The sequence below is a fragment of the Hydra vulgaris genome, chromosome 02, assembly GCF_038396675.1.
Source record: "Hydra vulgaris chromosome 02, alternate assembly HydraT2T_AEP".
In the NCBI taxonomy this organism is placed as follows: domain Eukaryota; kingdom Metazoa; phylum Cnidaria; class Hydrozoa; order Anthoathecata; family Hydridae; genus Hydra; species Hydra vulgaris.
Window position 1 is genome coordinate 56,236,427 of NC_088921.1, and position 22,080 is coordinate 56,258,506.

The window sequence follows — 22,080 nt, forward strand, 5'->3', positions numbered from 1 at the left end:
AATACTTCCATGTTGAGCATAACGGTAATTACTCGTTATGTTCAATGTATAATTCGTATGAAAAAAACATAACGGTATTTGCCGTTATGTTTTTTTCATATGAATTATACATTGAACATAACGGTAATTACCCGTTATAAAACACGAAATCTAGCGGTATGTTTTTTAAAGATATAACGGGTATTTTTTTTACTGTGTATTATACGTGATGATAGTAGTGCACAATTTGAAAAATAAAACAACGACACGGCTTCGTTAATAAAAAAAATTGCACTACCAATTTGCTTACATTGATTGATTTTATCGCAAAAGCACTTGCAGATGGATACAATGTAGATATGTTGTTATTAGATTTTGCAAAACCATTTGGCTCTGTTTTATTGCTAAGGAGATAAATAAAGCTTGATTGACTCGATTGATTGACTTCGGGATTAGAAATTATTATGGTAGTGTAAAAGTTTTTTAAGCCGGTTAAGTTTATAACCGGTAAATATTACAAGTTTAAATCGGTTGCAAAGAATAATAGTAGGAAAATTTGTGTCAGAATGGGAGAAAGTAGATAGTGGAGTCTCTCAAGGCTCAGTTTTAGGTCCCCTATTCTTCGTGGTATTTATAAACGATTTGTTAACTAAAATAAAAAATGAAGGAGAGCTATTCGCTGACGATACTAAACTATTAGCAGTATTTAAATCGGAATCAAATAACATCAGTTTATAAAACGATCTCATTATTTTAAAAGAATGGACAGTGGACTGGCAAATAAAATTTAACTCGCAAAAATGTAAATTAATGCATTTCGGAAATAACAACCCTAAATATAAATATAAAATTGATAAAGTTATTTTAGATGAAGTAAAAGTTGAAAAAGATCTTGGTATTTTTATCTCCAATGATTTTGATTGGAGTCACCATATATGCTATGCGAATAATAAAGCAAATAAACAAATAGGAAGAATTAAACATGCATTTGAATATATAGATGAAAGTATTATTAGCTTATTATACAATTCATTAGTTCGTCCCAATCTCGAGTATTAATAGACTTTAAAAAGTTCAAAATAGAGCAACCAAAATATCATGTCTAGTTAGTTATGGTCATGAAGAAAGAAATTTTAAACTAAAATTGCTTTTATTAAAAAACAGAAGAAAGCGGGATGATATAATCCAAATATTCAAATTAGTAAAACAAATTGACGAAATAAATTTGCATAACCGAATTGAATATTTTAGTACTAATGGTCGAGCAAGAGTTCATAAATTAAAAATGCATAAGGAGTCAATAAAAACAAAAATAACTACAAGTTTAACACAATCAGACAAAAAAATTTTACTAATAGAGTTGTAAATGACTGGAATGTACTAACACAAGAAATCATTGAGTCAACAAACGTAAGTCAATTTAAGTACCACATTGATAAGTACTTTAACCTTTAACCTTAAATCTCAAATCTTGTATATTGTTTTTAATTCTAGTTAAATTTTTTGGCCATTATAAATTGAAATTCTACGTAATTTCAGTTTCAACTCTTGTGAGTTACAGCGTCATTTCTATAATATTCTTCAATCTATAGTATTGATATTTCTTTAACAACTATCTCAAGATTTTAATGTTATACAAATTATTAAGCAAACCACTAAATAATCCCAAATATAAATGCATAGTCTTTTGACATAAACTTACAAAAAAATGCACGAGAAACTTAAATAATGTAAAAATAAACTTAAGTAATATGAGCAGCCGTGGCGCAGTGGTTAGAGTTATGGCTCAGAACCCAGAGGTCTGAGGTTCGATGCCAGCTCTAGCCAACAAGCGACATTGGTACGGAAGTAGGCGTGAAACTCCCCTTAAATGCTCTCACGCGATGCACTGCGATAAGACCGTAAGGACCTCTGGGAGCATCTAAAATAACTACAAAAAAAAAAAGAAAAAAAAAAAAAGTTGATTATAACGTTTCAAAAACTTAAAAAAATAATCAACAAATAAAAGCCACTAAAGTTCTCATTTTATATTGCCTACATAATAAAACTGAAACGACTTCTTAAAATTAATTTTAAAAAATTTCTTGTTGATATTTAATTAAAATATTAAACATTAATAAAACTAATTTAAATCAACACATTTAACATTATAGAAAAGTACACATGACCATAAATATGCATTCCACGCTCAAGTGAGTTATTTCGATAAAATGAATATATACATTCATACAAAAACCAAGTGGTCATTGGGTTGCCATTTGTTAAAAAATTTTAAATTTTGATTAATGTTATTTGTGTTATTTTTTTGTTTTAAATTTCAAATTAAAGTCATGCGTCATACTTTCTATCTAAATAGCAGCTTAACTACAATTTGATAAAAGCGTAAATTTGTCCTTGTAAAGAACTAATTTGATATAAGATATATAAATAAATAGCTAAAATAATCTTTTGAATAATTTTACGCAAAATAATAACTACATAATTTAATTTAAGAAGCCAGTTTATGTAGCTTAAATATTTTGCTTGAAATATTTAACTGAAACAACAGGTTTAATGCAATGTTTTTTTTGCGTCCCGTAAGTTACACAGCATATAATCAACTATAATTGCTAAACTTATAATAATTAAACGAAATTTCAATATACAGGAAAACAAATAAATATTTTTGGGATGATTCATAAATATATAAACATATAATCTATATCTAAAAATGTGACATTACAAAAATCAAAATATCCCGTAACGGTGGAATCGCCCACATAAACATGATCATAAAAAAGTATACATACTTATGTCCATAAAAAAAATACATACACATGATCATAGAAAAGTATACATACACATGATCATAGAAAAGTATACATACACATGATCATAGAAAAGTATACATACACATGATCATAGAAAAGTTACAGTTGTCATTCCAATTACAATTAGAATGAATAAATAATAAACCTTTATAAAAAATTCCAATATAGATAAAAATAAAACAAGTTATTACAAAATTTTTATTATAAGACTTTTTATTTAACTAACTACTGATAACTCGTTATCTACAGTGTTCCGAAGCAAGATGGCAAAGTACTACAAAGTACAAATGTTTTCTTATATTTTAAGCCTTTTGGAGGTAAAATCATTTTTTTGCCACAAAGATTTATTGGGAAAAAAAATTATAATGAATAGATTTTTCATAAATTCTGGATTCGGACAATTAATTGATTTTAAAAAATTATGTAAAGAGATCAAAAACTTTTAACAAATTTGAGATCTTTTAACATATATAATTTTTAAACGAATCATCCAAAGGCAGATCAAACTTTTTGTGAACTTTACAAAAAGCTTCTTATTAATTCTATTATGAGGTTGTCATTTCTTTTTTCTGCATTCAAATCATAAAACAATGAGAATAATGTGTTATAATAAAGGTGTTTAACAACAAGGTAACTTCATACAACATAAAAAGTTTCTTGTGCGTGAAAGTGTTGCGCTAACTAAATGTAGCTAATTATTTAAATGTTTTAAACTCTTAATAGAAAATAATTTACATACAATAAATGTTTATAGCAAAGGGTTTTTCGTTAAGAATATATAATATAAATAACATAGTTATGGATGTTCCACACTCGTTAAGTCAATCCTTGAAAGCAATAACTGACTCCTTCCTAACTCTGCTACTAGTTGTTTTACTATACGTTTCTAGAGTCTAATCATACTTCTAAAATAAAATTTATAATAAAATCATTGAACTCGTTTTACAATTCCGTTCTTTTAAATAAAACAACAAAAAAAGTAAAACATTTACAACTAGCTAGCATAAACACTTAACGTGTTTCCCAAACATAGTTCCTTATCAATAGTAATACCTAGTGCTTTCACCTAATTTGGAGTCTAAAACCCTAGTGTTATCTTTTTTTTTTTAGAAATTTTTAATTTTTAAAAACAGTATTTTCTTTTACAGAAAATTCCTTGAAGTTTGAAGACTTTGGTAAGGTAAATAGTTAATTTGCAGAGCAAAATACAATACCGAATATAATAACTCGAATAACTAATATGTTGCTAAAAATTTACGTTCTATTGACATGCTGGTTTGACTCTCCCACTAATCATTTTTTTAACGTAAGCTTTTTTTTGGTTTAGAGTATAAAATGCTCAGTAAATTCAAAAGTGTCAAACTATATGCAGGGCTGTCCCGAACGGGGGTTTAGGGAGTTCCCCCCCCCCCTACTCCTCCAAAGCTGTTTTTTGTTATGATTTGGCACATTAGTACATTTGAGTTAGCAAGTTTTGAAGTATAGAAGGCAAATGTCAAATATCAAGGACCTTTTTTTTGTTTTTTTTTTGTTTTTTGTTTTGTTTTTGTGTCTCTAGTTGGCAAAAAACTCATACAACACCCCACCACCACCACCACCACCACAACCATGATAGACCTCTTCGGGACGCTTCTTACTATATGCACTAATTAACGATTAATTTTTTACGAAGACTTTCTTTATTTTAGATATTCTGAAAGTTAGCTATATTAAATACCAAAATGTACTGTCGTTTCCCTAGAAAATGATGTGTATATCGTAAAATAGAGAGCTCAAAATAAAAAAATCCGAATCCGAAGAAAGAGTGCTGCTTTTAATATTAAAATATTATTTTGATATTAAAAGAAACATCTTTTTTTCCTTAGCAACCCGTTTTGTTTAATTCTTTATTCTTATATCATACTCTTCTACTGATCCCTTGCAGAGAAAGTTAAAATAATAATTAAAGTAACAATAGCAATATTGTATAAAAATAAAAAATAAAAAGAATATACAACAGTATTTCCTGCATTGTGAATTATCCTTTAAAGTAACATGGTTGGTCACCTGTATGCAATTTTTGTGTCGCAAAAGCAAAAAAAAAAAAAAAACCGACAAAAAACAACAGCAAAGAATAACAACCGCAGTATTCCCCCGCATAGTGAATCATTTTTTAAAATAGAAGATTTTAAAGCCTGGTTTCTATAAGTCTGGCTAAAACTGTTCAACTATATGTTTATGAATTCGTTGTAAACTACTTAACTATTAAGAGTTTTATCAGAAAATATTATTGACAAGACCTGACCTTTTTCGACTTTTAGCGAAATCTCCGTTTGTAATTTTATCTTATATAGATGTTTTAAATATTTTTTATCGAAAAACAAATAAAAAAACATAAAAAAGATAAAGAGATGAATAAGTGTTTAAATAGATTAGTAAACCAGGTAGCCAGTGAAACCATTTTATTTAAAGCCTTAAAAAAGTCTTAACATTTAATTTATTTATAACACATTTCATTAGCCTTATTTTTTCATTACATTTTAAAATAGCCATGCTGGGTTTTTTTTCTTTAGTATGGCGTTGTAAGTAACCAAAGAGAATTTATGTTCAAAATATTATTTTTAAGAAATATTAAGTAATTTAAAAAAATTACACACTAAAACAAAAAAACAAAAATTAAGCTGAAATTAGGCAACAACAAAAAATTGTAAATTTGTAAGGTAAATTTATCTTCTCTTTTTTTTTCGAGATAAAAAAAAAATAAAAACAATAAAAAAAGAAGACAAAAGAATTTTAAATCATCCAATAAATTTTCAAATATAAACATCATTTATTTAAAAGCATTGTTTTGTTTAGAGCTATTAACATGTTGGGAGTTTTTAAACAGCATTTGTGTCGTTTACGCACGGTTTATTTTCAAACTTTAATTCTTTATTTTTTTTTTGAAGATTACTGAAGTTTTTTTTTCTTTCTTGGCATCGCATTAATATGGGTCCTGTTATTGTTCTAAATGGGATGAATCATCAAAATCAGCAGTTAATGGTCAATCAGGTTTGCTTTTTAAATATATCAATTTATTTTTGTACACTATTTTCTGGTAATATGTTAGATATATGTATTATATATATACATATAAATAAAATAAATACACACACATATGTTCAGGGGCGCAGAGAGGGTGAGGGATCCGGGTTAGTTCCCCCGGGCAACACGTTTATGGGGCATCATTATTGGACGAAAAATTCTAGAGGTGCTTCATTATTCTTATTATTCTTATTTTGGTAGAGGTAGGGTGGGGGTGTTCAGTAAATTTTTAACTACCTACCCCGGGCATCATGAAGTTTCTGTGCGCCCCTGTATATAACATTACTCATATTACCATATATGATAATATATATATATATATATATATATATATATATATATATATATATATATATATATAATTAATACCGTAATAATAAATTTATGACAGTTATGAACTTTCTCAAAGCATAACCACAAAAAATTAAAAATAAAAACTATTGCTTTTATCATAACTTGTATAAAAAATATTTATTGGTATTTAAACTAACATTAGTAGATAAAAAATAAAATATTTACATTCATTTTTTTTGTAGAACAACATTTTGGTTATATACTGAAAAAATTTAATTTTTATTTCGTCCTACGTTATTCCTAATTCGTTTTATATAAAGATTGCCATTTTTCTATACAAAACTATAAATCGGTTTGCCAATTAATGTTTAGTGATTATATTACAACATAATGATTTTTTGTTTGTTTTATATCCCCCATATCAGTTATTAGTAAAACAAACTACTTTATCCTTGTCTAATGTTATCTGTATAAGTTAAACTGTAAATTGCTTTAACAACGTTATTGAATATATCTAATATATATTCTTAAACTTATTTTTCTTGCAAAACATTTAAACAATTTTTCATCTCAGCATTCTTGGATGTGTATACCGCCATTTATTTTTAAGATTAAACATTTTTAATGTTAAAATATGTGTAAAAAAACAAACACTTAAATATGATAAGAAAAAAAATCTCCTTACTTATTTCTCTTTAGATGCTGTATAGATCTTTCCTTATATATGTTTTTATAGGTGTTTTGATAATTAAACTATTTAATTTTTATATATTTTGTGGTTTTAGAAAAATTTAGATATATTCAAATTTTATGTTTTATTATTTTTGTATTTTTGTACTATTTGGAACTTCTGTTTGCATCGCGTCATTAATAATACATGAATTTCATAATAAGGAATTGAAATAAGAACAAAGGCTGGTTAATGAAGTCAAAATGAATGACATTATGTAGAAAATCTGCTATATTCTTTAACTCTGATGAGCAATACATTTATTATAATAATTATCTTAACGTATATTGTACAAACATCGTGTAAATTGAAATTAAAAACTTACATTAAATATTTAATAGCTTTTTTCTGCTTGAACAAGTAAAAAGAACTTAAAATGAAGCACATGGCAGAAAAACGTTTTGACTTTTAAAAACAAGCCTTAAAGGTGATAAAAAACGGAAAAGACGTCATAAATTATGCAAAGTGATTATTTTTTCGCTAAACCAATCACATTCTCCATTAAAAAACAGAATTTTTTATTTTATTTTAGGCAGGTGAAATAGAAAACTTTTTTTTTTTTCATGTTTTTTATTTTGAGTTTCAAAAAGGTTTAGTAACTTAGTAAGGTTCAACCAAGCGACGAATAGTACTTTAAATTATTTTTATAAAACTCTCACACTAGAAAATTTAAAAGTTATAGAGCTGAGTCTTTTTACCTAGAAGAAATTAAACACTTATTTAAATAGACTTTTTAAATCCCTGTTGAGTTTAAAATAGATAATACAAAGTTACTTAGAGCTTTGAAAGTTTAATCTTGCTATAGCTATAATTATAACCATAGAGTAAAAATCATATTTTAGAATTAAGAATTAATAACTTAATTATTAATTCTAAAATACAAATCTTTTGAATTAGAGGTGTATCTACTTGTATTAACTACAAACCATTTTCAAATTTACTTTCATTCTACCAACAAACCATTATTATTAATTTACTTATTCATACTTTAAAAACGTGTCTATTGTTTCTGACATTAAATAGATTGTTTGCTTAATACGTACCGACTACCAGGGTCATCCCAAAGAGGTATTAAAACTAGGGGTGCCCCAATGCCTACTTTTGAATTTAGTACCGGCTGATACCGAGACATCGGCCGATGCCTTGGCATTGACCATAATTTATATTTGTACTCTTTTCTTTTTTACTTATAGGTAAACTAGGATTTTTTTTTCAAATATAATGTTAACAGTCAATTTTAATGTTTATTTGCTAGAGTTTGCTTAATGTTTAAGCTGCTCGTTGTTGATTTATTTTTATTTTATTTTTTAAAAAGTTTATTTAAGTTTATATATATATATATATATATATATATATATATATATATATATATATATATATATATATATATATATATATATATATATATATATATATATATATATATATATATATATATATATAAATTAGTAAAAAACACTTATCTAACTTTTTTCTTCAACTTTAAGTTTCACTATTGCTGAATCAGGAAGAGTTACTAAATCTCAAAATTTTTAAATCTCAAAACGACGGTTTAATAATAATGCATAAAAAATCAGGGCCACAACTCGATAAAATTAGAAAAGCGTTTTCTCCCTCTAATAAATTACATAAGATTTTTAACAGAAATACCATTAAAGTAAGTTATAGTTGCACAAAAAATTTAGAAAGAATTATAAAAGGCCACAACTACGCGTTAATTTATAAAAAAGAACATATAAAAGAAAAAAACACTGATTATTGTAACTTTAAACAAAAAATAGATTGCCCTCTAAATGGAAAAGGCCTTTCGAAAAATGTAATTTACAAGTGCATTGTTTCCTTACAAAATAACCCTGATAAACAATATATTGGCTTAACCGAGGGGGAATGGAAAAAACGTTATGCCAACCACAAACAATCGTTTAAACACAAAAAATATTCAAAAGAGACTATGCTGTCAAAATACATTTGAGATTTCAAAAAAAAAAAAAAATTTAATTTACAATGGTCTATTCTAAAACCTGCCCCTGCCTATAATAACATTTCCAAAAATGTATGCCATGTTTGCAAGAAAAATGTGAGTCGATTACTCATTTAAATCAGGAAAATTTATTAAATAAAAAATCTGTATTAATTTCTAAATGTAGGCACGAAAATAAATACCTCTTAAATAATTATAAAAACAAATGACCAAATTAAATTATCCCCATTCCAAAGAAATTTATTTAATAATTACTTTCTGTAACTTCCCGTTAACTAAAAAAATATAGTAGTTAAAAATTTTTTTTATTTTTATTTTTAGTTTTAATAAAATATAACTTCCTGTAAAATATTTTTTTCTATAAATTGAATTTTTTTTTGAGATTTAGTAACTCTTCCTGATGATTCAGCAATAGTGAAACTTAAAGTTGAAGAAAAAAGTTAGATAAGTGTTTTTTATTATTACTAATTTATTATTGCTCTGTTCTTTAAGAACATTGAGCACTCTATTTGTAAAATAAACTAACGTAATTTACATATATATATATTTATATATATATATATATATAGAACCCTTAGATGTTGTCCGAAAGTTTTTTCGATATTTTGTTGACAAAAAGTAAAAATTAAAATGCAAGACCGGAATTTTTTTTTTTTAATAATGATAGACTGCCTGCCCCAACCAAACCCTCAGTCGATGTAGCAGCACTCCCTTGCGGGTCAGGCTATTTGTCAGTCGATGTAGCAGCACTCCCTTGCGAATCAGGCTATTTGTCAGTCGATGTAGCAGCACTCCCTTGCGAGTCAGGCTATTTGTCAGTCGATGTAGCAGCACTCCCTTGCGAGTCAGGCTATAAGATAGTCGATGTAGCAACACTCCGCGCATGATTTACAGTAAAAAAAATAAAAATAAAAACATTTTATTAAAAAAAATAAAAATAAAAACATTTTATTAAAAAAAATAAAAATAAAAACATTGTTTATATTGTTAAAAACATTCAAAATGTTATAAAAACATTCAGAATGTTTTTAAAAACATTCCGGTCAATTAAATTTGCGTTTTTGTGGTTTTTTTAAAAAACGATTAATTTGTAATTAAATTAATGGTTTTTACTTTCGTCCAACACGGAAATGTTGGACGAAAGTCAAAAGTAATTAAAAGTGACGTATGTGTTGGCGTAAGAATCACTTTTTTCCTTCCGCTCTTCCTAAAGCCAACAAACTATAGAACTATATATATATATATATATATATATATATATATATATATATATATATATATATATATATATATATATATAGATATATATATATATATATATATATAGAACCCTTAGATGTTGTCCGAAAGTTTTTTCGATATTTTGTTGACAAAAAGTAAAAATTAAAATGCAAGACCGGAATTTTTTTTTTTTAATAATGATAGACTGCCTGCCCCAACCAAACCCTCAGTCGATGTAGCAGCACTCCCTTGCGGGTCAGGCTATTTGTCAGTCGATGTAGCAGCACTCCCTTGCGAGTCAGGCTATTTGTCAGTCGATGTAGCAGCACTCCCTTGCGAGTCAGGCTATAAGATAGTCGATGTAGCAACACTCCGCGCATGATTTACAGTAAAAAAAATAAAAATAAAAACATTTTATTAAAAAAAATAAAAATAAAAACATTTTATTAAAATAAATAAAAATGAAAACATTGTTTATATTGTTAAAAACATTCAAAATGTTATAAAAACATTCAGAATGTTTTTAAAAACATTCTGGTCAATTAAATTTGCGTTTTTGTGGTTTTTTTAAAAAACGATTAATTTGTAATTAAATTAATGGTTTTTACTTTCGTCCAACACGGAAATGTTGGACGAAAGTCAAAAGTAATTAAAAGTGACGTATGTGTTGGCGTAAGAATCACTTTTTTCCTTCCGCTCTTCCTAAAGCCAACAAACTATAGAACTATATATATATATATATATAGAACCCTTAGATGTTGTCCGAAAGTTTTTTCGATATTTTGTTGACAAAAAGTAAAAATTAAAATGCAAGACCGGAATTTTTTTTTTTTAATAATGATAGACTGCCTGCCCCAACCAAACCCTCAGTCGATGTAGCAGCACTCCCTTGCGGGTCAGGCTATTTGTCAGTCGATGTAGCAGCACTCCCTTGCGAGTCAGGCTATTTGTCAGTCGATGTAGCAGCACTCCCTTGCGAGTCAGGCTATTTGTCAGTCGATGTAGCAGCACTCCCTTGCGAGTCAGGCTATAAGATAGTCGATGTAGCAACACTCCGCGCATGATTTACTGTAAAAAAAATAAAAATAAAAACATTTTATTAAAAAAAATAAAAATAAAAACATTTTATTAAAAAAAATAAAAATAAAAACATTGTTTATATTGTTAAAAACATTCAAAATGTTATAAAAACATTCAGAATGTTTTTAAAAACATTCTGGTCAATTAAATTTGCGTTTTTGTGGTTTTTTTAAAAAACGATTAATTTGTAATTAAATTAATGGTTTTTACTTTCGTCCAACACGGAAATGTTGGACGAAAGTCAAAAGTAATTAAAAGTGACGTATGTGTTGGCGTAAGAATCGCTTTTTTCCTTCCGCTCTTCCTAAAGCCAACAAACTATAGAAATATATATATATATATATATATATATATATATATATATATATATATATATATATATATATATATATATATATATATATATATATATATGTATATATATACAATATTCTAGAAATTAAGCTTAGAAATAAAATTAAATAAAAAAAAAATTAGCAATGAGCAAAGTAACTAAAAGTCTAATAGACTATTTTGATATCGATGAAAATAAACATTCAAAGTAATTTGTAAATTTTGATATCGATGAAAATAAACATTCAAATTAATTTGCAAATTTTGATATCGATGAAAATAAACATTCAAAGTAATTTGTAAATTTTGATATCGATGAAAATAAACATTCAAAGTAATTTGTAAATTTTGATATCGATGAAAATAAACATTCAAAGTAATTTGTAAATTTTGGAAAATAAAAATAGAAGAGAAACATCTGGCAGAAATGTTTTTTTACATTTTACATTACATTTACATTTCTTGATTTTAAACTTTCTGTATATTTTGTCTCTCTGTATATTTTGGATCCATAAGTCAAATAATTGCTATTCTAAATTATAAAAAGACACTAAATGTAGGTAGCTCCTGATAAAAAACGGTTCAAAAATTACTTAAAGGTTTAGATATGTGAATATAATTACTTATGCTTATACATGCATTTTCGTTTATAAAACAATATTTTTACATACAAGTCAGAAACACATACAAAAAGTAACAACTGATTTTTCAAAACAATCGGTATCAGCCAATGGTTACCAAAACCAATGATGGTGGCGATGCATCGGCTAAATGGTCGATGCATCGACTGGCAGATGCCGATGGCAATGCATCGGAGAACCATTAATTAAAACGCCCCCTACGACCCCCAGGGGACGGTCCTCCTAGCTACACTAAATAGTCTTTTACTAGCAAAGCTCGATGCAGAAATAGAAATCTAGAACTTTTTAAGGCTCTTTGCTAATTTGAAAGTCACAACATTTCTTTTCCATATTTCCACCGTTCTTTTGAAGGCAAATTTATTGTCAATTGCTGTAAATACATGGGCAGATCCATAAAAGGAGGCAATTACCTCATTCAATATTAAAAAAATATTTTTTTTGTAAATTTATTTACTTATTAAAGCATGTCGTTTATAAACGGAAATGAATTAGAGAGGCTACTTGAAAGTAATAATAAATTTTAATAAAATTGTGTAATGCGAAAAAAAAAAATGGACTGTTGCCTGCTCTCGCCTAATAAGCGCAGCCCATTAAGAGCAGCTGTGGCGAAGTAGTAGCGCGCTTGCCTCAGAAATAAAGGATCCATGGTTCAAATCTCACCTCTGGGTAAGTTTAGCGACATCGGTTGAGAAGGAGGCGTGAACTTCCTATTAAATGCTCATCTGCAGTGCTCTATGATAAGACCGTAAGGACTTCTTGGAACAAATAAAATAAAATAAAAAAAAAAACAGAATTTGTGGAGAAGGAGGCGTGAACCTCATAGTTAAATCCTCTCCAGCGGTGCATATCTACATGTTCTTGAATGGGTTTATCATTATCGATTTAGCATTGTCAAAAATACTAGAAATATTTTAAAAAGTAAAAGGTTAAATGTTTGCTTATTTACAGTTTTATATTAATATTTGTAAAACAACACTTAACTACTAGTTTGTAGCAACTTTCTTTGCTTGCAATTCTGATTTTTTGGTTGAGTGGTTAAAAAATTACTTTGAGTGATAAAGCAATAATATTAGTCGTGATATAAAAACGATGTACGAAGCGGGAAAAATATTGTTTACAAGTAAAGTCTTCTCTACGGTCCGAATTAAAGGTAACTTTGAGACCAAAACTTTTTTTGCTTGCAATTCTGATTTTTTGGTTTGTTTGTTTTACTGTTAAAAGCTATTAGGTAAATAAAATTAGTTATTTAAATTTTTTAACTTTTACATTTTTATATATCTAAAACAAAATTTAAAGATTTTAACAACGTTAATAACGTTAACAATTTTTTGAAACGTTTCATTTTAAAATTTTTTGAAACGTTTTATTTTGCAATAAAAAACGACATACTAGGTAGAGCAGCAACTATAGAAATTTCGTCAACATACAAACAAACAACAATTAATTAAATAAGTAATCACTGTAAATCTTTAAGCAAGTCATATGTTTTTTATTTCTTGTTTTTTTGTTTTAATTTAAACCAATCAACTCTATACCAAAATAAAGCCACGCGAAAGATTTCATGTTAATGTTTTAAACTAAAACCCCTTAAGTGTTTATTCTTAAATATTAAACACTATATTCCAATAAGTGCAGAATATTTTAAAATTGTTTTAATACGTTTAAAACGTTAAAGCTCAAGACATTTTCTTGTTAAATGCTTGTAATTGCAATGATCAAAAAGACGTATTTTTTAAACATCGTTTTATATATTCACATAAAATACTGGTAAGAACAATTAAAAAAATTTGAATTAAAAATAACTTAAACTAAAACAGATAAAAAAAAAAAGAGTAGTTTATTCTAGATTAAGCTCATAAAATATTCCGAGCAGTTGTATTATTTGGTGTAACTTGCTCGATAAATACAAAATGTTACTCTGTTCATATAAGGGTTGTGTGTCATTAATATACTTGTAAAAATATCTAGATAATGTCATGCAAAAAAAAAGAAATATTTATTATGCGCTATCTTTTAACTACAACCATTCTAAAAACTGATTGTTTTTTTTTTTCAAAAATTTATGATAGTTACAATTTGAGTACTTTGAGTTGTTTAGGGCTATTGCAATACATACTATTGCAACACATACTATTGCAATACATACTATTGCAATACATACTATTTACATTAAAAAGTAATGTTAAAGCCGTTAAAAAATATTTAAATTCACTTGCATATCTTTGCGCTGCTTTGTTAGAGACAAAAATTTTCCCAGGAAAATGTTTAGGAAATGGAATAGTAAGCTTGGCATGCTCGTGATATTGGAACGCTTTGTTTTCTTCGTTTGTTACATTTTTTTGCACTTGTTTGTTATAGTAAAGTTTTATTTAATAATACTGTAGTAACACTCTAACTTGGGGTTAAGGGGTCAATCATTTTTGAGTTATTTTGTTAATTCGCTTAAAAGTTAATTTTTGCACCAGCATAGATTTGGTAAAGTTGTTAACTGTTTGTTTTTAATGAAAAAAAAAAGACTTCACTCAGAATGCGCGGTATAGTTCTGAAGCTGACCATATAAGCAGCCTCTATATAACCAGCTTTTTGGAAGTCAGTTTTCAAGTTTCAACTATCCAGGCAGCAAATAATGACGTTAAATTAAAGTTTTAGATTTAGATTTTGTTTTAATATTAAGATCTGCTCCAATATTTTCGGTTTAATTATGTATATGAAATGATAATGCATAATTAAACCAAAAATATGGAAAAATAATGAACTCGTTAACATTTTTATAATGTTTTTAATCATCTAACTAAAAAATATAAAAATATTTAGAATGAGATAGCGTTTTTTATAGTTTATAATTAGTCAGGGTTGGTTCCAAAAAACCAAACCCAAAAACCCACCCATAAACCCAACTTAATGGGTTTTTGGTCTCGAATTTTTTTAATTGAAATTTTTTCATTCATAAATTAATTTCCATTAACACTTAAGATTTGATGCTCAACAAAATTTTTTAATGATAATAAAATAAGAAGTTTAGTGAGTCATAAATGAAAATTTTGTTTTATTTGCAGTAATATTCAAATTTGAAAATTTAAGACAAAGTCATCTAACAATTTAGTCATCAGCAGCTGTACATCTCGATCTTAAATGTCTATAAATTTGTACAAGCTTTTCAGCTTTTTCTCTTCCTAAAAGCTTTAACGATATGCGAAATTTTATTGTATAAAATACATTTTTATCTTGCAGTTTCTACATATTTGAATTAGATAAAAAAATTATGCCTAAGTAAATCAAAGCTTCACAAATTCATTTAGCAGTTGAATTTATAAACTATATATCTCCAAAGAGAGATAGTTTTTGTTTTAATGGACATTGCAGAAACAGATCCGTCTTCTCTATTTTCTAAAAGTCTTGCTCTTTACAGGCAGTACAAAGAGCAACAACTTATTCAGAAATGAAGATTAGGGTCAAAGACCATAATCTTTACCCTTGACCAAAAAGCAAAAACAAAGGCCGTGATTTTTATCAATGGCTAAAAGGGACTTCCCAGGGTCAAGACATTTTAGGAACTACTAGCTTTTGTCAAAATTTGTGCTTGTTGAAATTAAAAAATATAACATATTTTGTTTTGTGCACTGCTGCAACTAATTGTACTGAAGAAAGATCGCTTTGATCCTTCTTCAGTACATCTTTAAAATTAATAATTTTTTAAATTGCATTTGCAATTATCCAAATTGATGTTTTTTAAAAAAATATTCACTTGAAATCTCTGATTAAAAAACTTGTGGAATAAAAATGCAGCCTTAAGCTGCCATCTCCTTCTGAAATTTGCATGTGCAGTTTTTCTGCCGATTTTTTTTGATTTTGCAACAGGTTAATTTAAGAAGAAATTAAAATAAAGATGAAGAATAATTAGATACAGATAAAGAGGAAAAAAAGTACAGATAAAGTTTTGTGCTTTAATATAATGTTCAATATTCAAAAAAATATACACATATATTTTCCATATTGGTGGTATAAAAAATTGAAGAAGCAAACTTACTAAAAACTTATAACCTATTTTAGCATATCTTTAAAACATATATTAACAAGCCTTATCAGACATTTGCAGCAAATAAAGAATAATTAAAAATAAATGTTATATGCTGTGAGATTTAATGGAAACAAAATTTAATGAAATGCAAAAATTAAATCCAAATTAAGTAAAGATTTAAAAAAAAAAAAGGTAAACGCTTGATTTTGAAAAAAGTTTTAAATATAGTAACAAATTACTATGGGTCTTCCATAAAGTACGTACGCAGGTATGGGGGAGGAAAATTTAATCAAAAACGTACGAATGCGTACAAGGTAAAGGGGGTGTTAAAAGCAGCTAGTACGTTAACGGTTTGACTATCTCTTGCTCTCTATCTCTCCTAAAACGTGATTTCTTTTTTTTTAACAAAAGTCTTTAGTTTTACAAGTTAAAAAATCAGAATTACGTTATGTAACAGAGAAATGTATGCGTTTAAGAGGGAGGCAGGGCGGATTTAGTAATATATAGTGCATACGTAAGCAGAGGGTGGGGGTCATTAAAAGCATAACAGTAACAGTGCGTACAAGAGGGAAAGGGGATCCTAAACCATTAGTTTTACTGCGTACGTACTTTATAAATGCCCATAATACGGTCTTTGAATGGAACATCAAGTGGCGTATGGAAATCTTGGGAGCTTCTGAAGACAACTTAACTTTACAAGACAAATCATACGTAAAGCTGAATATTATCTCAACTATACTTTTTTTTGCTCATGTTTCTTTTGTGAACAAGCTGCCTGGTTTCCGTTTTTCTGTTTTTATTTACATTAACTTAAATAGTATAAAGATAATTCATAATGATATTAATAATCAATCAGTCATATCATATATTCTGAAAATTATTTCATGGATATACATGTTAAAAAAATTATTTCATGGATTTACATATAGTAATTTTACTAATCTTAAGTAAACATCATACATATTTTTATATATATATAATTAAAAATAATTATAAAATAGTAATGATAATAATAAAAATATTATTTATAGTAATAAACATAAAAACTACCATAATAATAAAATAACAAACACAATAATAATAATAATAGTAATAATAATAAAATTAATAATACTAAAAATAATAAGGCACTTGTTTTTATAAACACAATAGCTATCTATACAAAGTTAGCAACATTAAACTAAATAAAAATACATACCAATGCAAACAACGCACTAAAAAACAACAAACAAACAAACAATGCAAACAGCGCACAAAATTAGATTACAAAATAAACGTACAAAAATATAGGACAATTTAAACTAAGCATAAAAACGCATTACAGTATGAACAGTGTATGAAAATAATTCAAAAAATTAAAGTTAAAAAAAATGTTCTTTTTTTTTCTTTTTAAAAATTTTTAAAAGCTGTTGCTCTTTTTTATCATTATTTTTTATTTTCAAACTTTTTAAAATTTTTAACTTTGTACTAAGTTTATGGTAGTTTTTTTTTTTTTATCTGTTCTTTTTTTTATCTTCAGTCATTTTATCTATTTGTATTATTTGATTTTGTTTTTACACTGTTTGTTGCTGTTTTTTTATACGTCTCTTTTTAAAATAATAATTTTTGATTTTCCTTATCTTCATTTTTCTCTTTTTTTTTCCTTTTTACCGTTAAAAACCACCTCCGCCATTCGCGATGTCATTGCAAAGACATTTGCGATGTTATTGCAACGAGATTTGCAACGTCATTGCAAAGAGAATTGCGATGTCATTGCAAAGAAGATTAATTAAAGATTGATTGATTATTTTAATTAATTTTTTTTTATTTTAAAACATTATTTTATTTTATTTTATATCGAAAATCTAGAGAATTAAAGTTATTTTTATAAAATATTAAAACTAATGTTATTTGTAATTTATATTTTTTGTATACTTAGACCATATAAAGCAATAAAAAATTAAAAAAACATCAAGAATAAAACAAAAGAATTATTTAATGCCTGAATAGAGTTTTTTTAAATAAATGGCTCCATCATTTATATGAAAAATCTTAACAAATAAATAATTGGTTTAAGTTAGTTTATGGTGTGATTCAAGCATTTTGATGTTTTACCTAGTCCGGGTAAATTTCAATGATGTCCCATCCCCTAACAGTACTAAACACGATTAAACAAACATAAATAAATATTAAATAAAGATATTATATAGTTTAAAAGGTAAAAGGTTAAGTAAAACATTATTTGTAAATCTTCTTCTTCTTTTTCTTTCGGCATTTCCCGTTTAGGGGTCGCCACAGCGGATCAAACTCCTCCATCTAGCCCTGTCATAAGTGTCCTCCACTGACACACCAGCCACTCTCATATCCTCCACCACTGCATCCATAAACCTCCTCTTAGGTCTACCTCTCCTCCTCTTACCTCTTATTATTTGTAAATACCATAAAAAATATTTTGCGTAAAATTTTTTTAACCCAATTTAATTATGTAGGAGGAGCTCGACACACTTCAGTTTCACGATGATGACAAGCGAACCAATCTTATTGTAAACTACTTGCCTCAAGAAATGAGTGAAGAAGAACTAAAAACATTATTTTCCTCAGTGGGTGCCCTTGAAAGTTGTAAGCTAATACGCGACAAAGTGACAAAAGCCAGTTTGGGGTACGCGTTTGTTAACTACCAACATCCAAATGACGCAAGAAAAGCTATTCATTCGCTGCAAGGAATGAAATTAACTACAAAAACAATCAAAGTAAGATTCTCTTATATATTGAGTAATTGAATATATTGTTACTAATTGATTATTAGCGGTGTCAGTGATTCAAAAATAAAGCAAATGTTTATAAAACTATTATCCGAAAACTTACAATTCTATTTAAAAACTTTTTATAAAAACTCTTAAGGGGTTGTCCATAAAGTACGTATCCTTTTATTTTAACCCTCTTCGCCCCGCGTTTTGCTATACGTCTTTTTGAGTACCACCTCCCTAAACGCACCTACGCTTTTAACCTACCTACCCAACATTTTATAATACTCTTTTTAATTTAGTATCTCTTTACTTTTATAATTAATTCACTGTCCTCTTACCCCCCCCCCCCCCCCCATGCCTTATCTTATATACGCAATTAGCTGACCCCTCTCCCCCATCAGAGCGTACGTACTTTATGGACAATCTCTAACTGCAATACCTTTATAAGCCATGATGCTATTTTCATTACAATCGTAGTTACACAACTTAAGCGTAGCTTCTTATGTGGTTACCGAACATTTGTTTTAGTTTAGTTGATTTGTTCAGAGATTCTAAAATTTATGAAGTTTTTTTTATTTTACGATTTGCTACAAATTACAGATAATTGTTGTAAAGCTTTACAACTAGCAAATAACCAGCTTTTCTACAACCGTTTTTTTAACAAACAAATAACCGGCTTTTCTTCAACCATTTTTTTAACTAACAAATAACCCGCTTTTCTTCAACTATCTTTTAACTAACAAATAACCAGCTTTTCTTCAACTATTTTCTTAACTAACAAATAACCAGCTTTTCTTCAACCATTTTCTTAACTAACAAATAACCAGCTTTTCTTCAACCATTTTTTTAACTAACAAATAACCAGTTTTTTTTCAACCATCTTTTTAACTTACAAATAACCAGCTTTTATTCAACCATTTCTTTAACCAACAAATAACCAGCTTTTCTTCAACTATCTATTCAGCTAAAAATTAACCAGCTTTTATTCAACCATCTTTTCGACAAACAAATAACCATAATAAAACTTTCACAAAATAAATTTTAAAGTTTTGAATAAAAGTAAAACGATTAAAACTTTTTTAATTGATATACAACGTATACCAAATTTACTCTAAGCTTTTCAAATTTTGCTCCTAAATTAATCTCTTTTATGTCCGCTTTACTCTTGGACCTTACTTAATCAAATTTATAATATACGTTTTTGTTTGCGTAATCTTTAATTTACGTTTTGCTTTTTATCTTTATCCGAAACGTGCACAATGTTATTGAGCTTATATTAAATTTTGTTTAACAGGTTAGCTACGCACGACCAAGTTCAAATGAAATTAAAAATGCAAATTTATATATTAGTGGTTTGCCACAAACTTGTGATGCTATTCGTTTACGAGAACTTTTTCAGTTTTTTGGAGAAATTATAACTAGCAAAGTTCTTGTTGATGAAAATGGTATCAGTCGCGGAGTCGGATTTGTTCGCTTTGATAAGCGTTGTCAGGCAGAATTATCTATTGAAGCTCTAAACAATAAGGTGCCGAATCTTCTTAACGCAATAAAACCGTTAGCTGTAAAATTTGCAAACCCGCCTAGTCAAAAAATGAATTCATATATTGAGGTCCTTAATCATAGTAAAAATATCACAAACGCAGGATATTTACAAAACCAAGGGTTTTCTCAAGCGTATTATTCACCGCTTCCAAACGCTGTTTTGACAGGAGTGTCAAACGGCAACACAGTACACAATGTGACTAATGGAACTAATTCGACATACAACAACGCCTTAAATGGATCAGGTCCGAATAATCTGAATCTTGTGCCTCAGGCAAATGTCACTAGTTGGTGTGTTTTTGTTTATAACTTACCGTCTGATGCAAATGATTTGACCTTGTTTCAGTTGTTTAGTAAACACGGAGCCATTCATTCTGTTCGTGTGATTACTGATCATGAGAAAAAATGTAGAGGATACGGCTTTGTAAATATGCTACATTATGAAGACACTATAGCAGCCATTTTTCGATTAAACGGTTATTGTTTAGAACGAGGAAAACCACTACAAGTATCGTTAAAACGTTCAAAATGCATGTCTAATATGTATACCAACTAAATATTATAATAATTCGCCAATCGGATATATTTTGGAAATTTTTATCGAATTTTTACAAAAAAAAAAAAAAAAAAATGAAGACATTTTGCGGTCTGAACGTTTATTATTGGAAAACATTGTTGGGAAAAGTTATTTTAAAAAATTATTAGAAAAAACTATGAAGAAGTTATCGTTAAAAGAAAACGTAGTTCAAGTATTTATACAAAAGTTTATAAAATTAATATTTTCTAACAAATATTTGCCCTATATGACAGTTTTAACGATAATTTTGTAAATTCTAAATTAATAATTATAACCATTTTTGAAAAATCAGGGGGTGGTGAAAAATCATGGGAACGAAATAGACATAACTCACATTCTTTTGATAATTACTATAAAAAAAACAAAAACTTATGTAACAGTTCCCTTAGTACTTTAATTCTACCGAGAACACAATGTACATTTTGCTCCGTTACACCTGAAATTTTTTGCTTTTAAAAAGATTTGTTGTAAAACCCAATAAAAATTGTTTCTATAATTGAAAACATTCAAACCAAATAAAGTTAACCAAATATCTTTAAATATCAAATTTCTTTAAATAATTTTTTAGGAGGTAATATAAAAGTGTTTAGTAAAAGAATTTTAATGAAGTTTTCAAACTTTTATATACATGCAATTCTGTTTCTGAAAATAAAAATATCAATTATATAGAAGAATATACAGAAATCTGAATTAATAATAAGAAATATTTGAAAAAATAAAAAGTATAAGGTAAAAGGCAGATAATAAACCTTTTAAAAATGAAAAAAAAAGTTCTCATAACAGTTTATATATAAGAAAGAAGGTGTTAGAAAAAAAAAAAAAAAATTGTCAACAAAAATTAATAAACTCTGAGATTAAGATTGATTTTTTATATGTCGATACTCAAAATGCATTTAATTGTTATTAAAAAAGATGTTGCATAATTATCATAATTGGTAAATTTAATTGTTGCATAGTTGTCATATATATTGCATAAATAATATAAGTATTATATAATTAATAAAAATATTGTATACATAAATATAATTAAGTTGTTGTTTTTTTAAATTATTTTAAATTTATCAACTAAAATTACTCAATTAAAT

General features: G+C 27.2%; 1 protein-coding gene across 1 annotated transcript; it reads left to right on the forward strand.

The window, feature by feature from the left end:
* The first annotated feature begins 5,628 nt into the window (after positions 1-5,628).
* Positions 5,629-21,866, forward strand: LOC100211523 (ELAV-like protein 3). Its single transcript, XM_065791444.1, has 3 exons — positions 5,629-5,819; positions 18,619-18,879; positions 20,171-21,866. Exons 1-3 carry the CDS (start codon positions 5,757-5,759, stop codon positions 20,972-20,974), a joined length of 1,128 nt encoding a protein of 375 aa, XP_065647516.1. The 5' UTR covers positions 5,629-5,756; the 3' UTR covers positions 20,975-21,866.
* Positions 21,867-22,080: the final 214 nt, after the last annotated feature.

Excerpts from the sequence above, each read along its gene's own strand:
- LOC100211523 (XM_065791444.1), top strand. The coding sequence starts at position 5,757 with ATGGGTCCTGTTATTGTTCTAAATGGGATGAATCATCAAAATCAGCAG. Across the intron at positions 5,820-18,618 it reads AGCAGTTAATGGTCAATCAG|GAGGAGCTCGACACACTTCA; the intron begins GTTTGCTTTTTA and ends TTAATTATGTAG. Across the intron at positions 18,880-20,170 it reads TAACTACAAAAACAATCAAA|GTTAGCTACGCACGACCAAG; the intron begins GTAAGATTCTCT and ends TTTGTTTAACAG.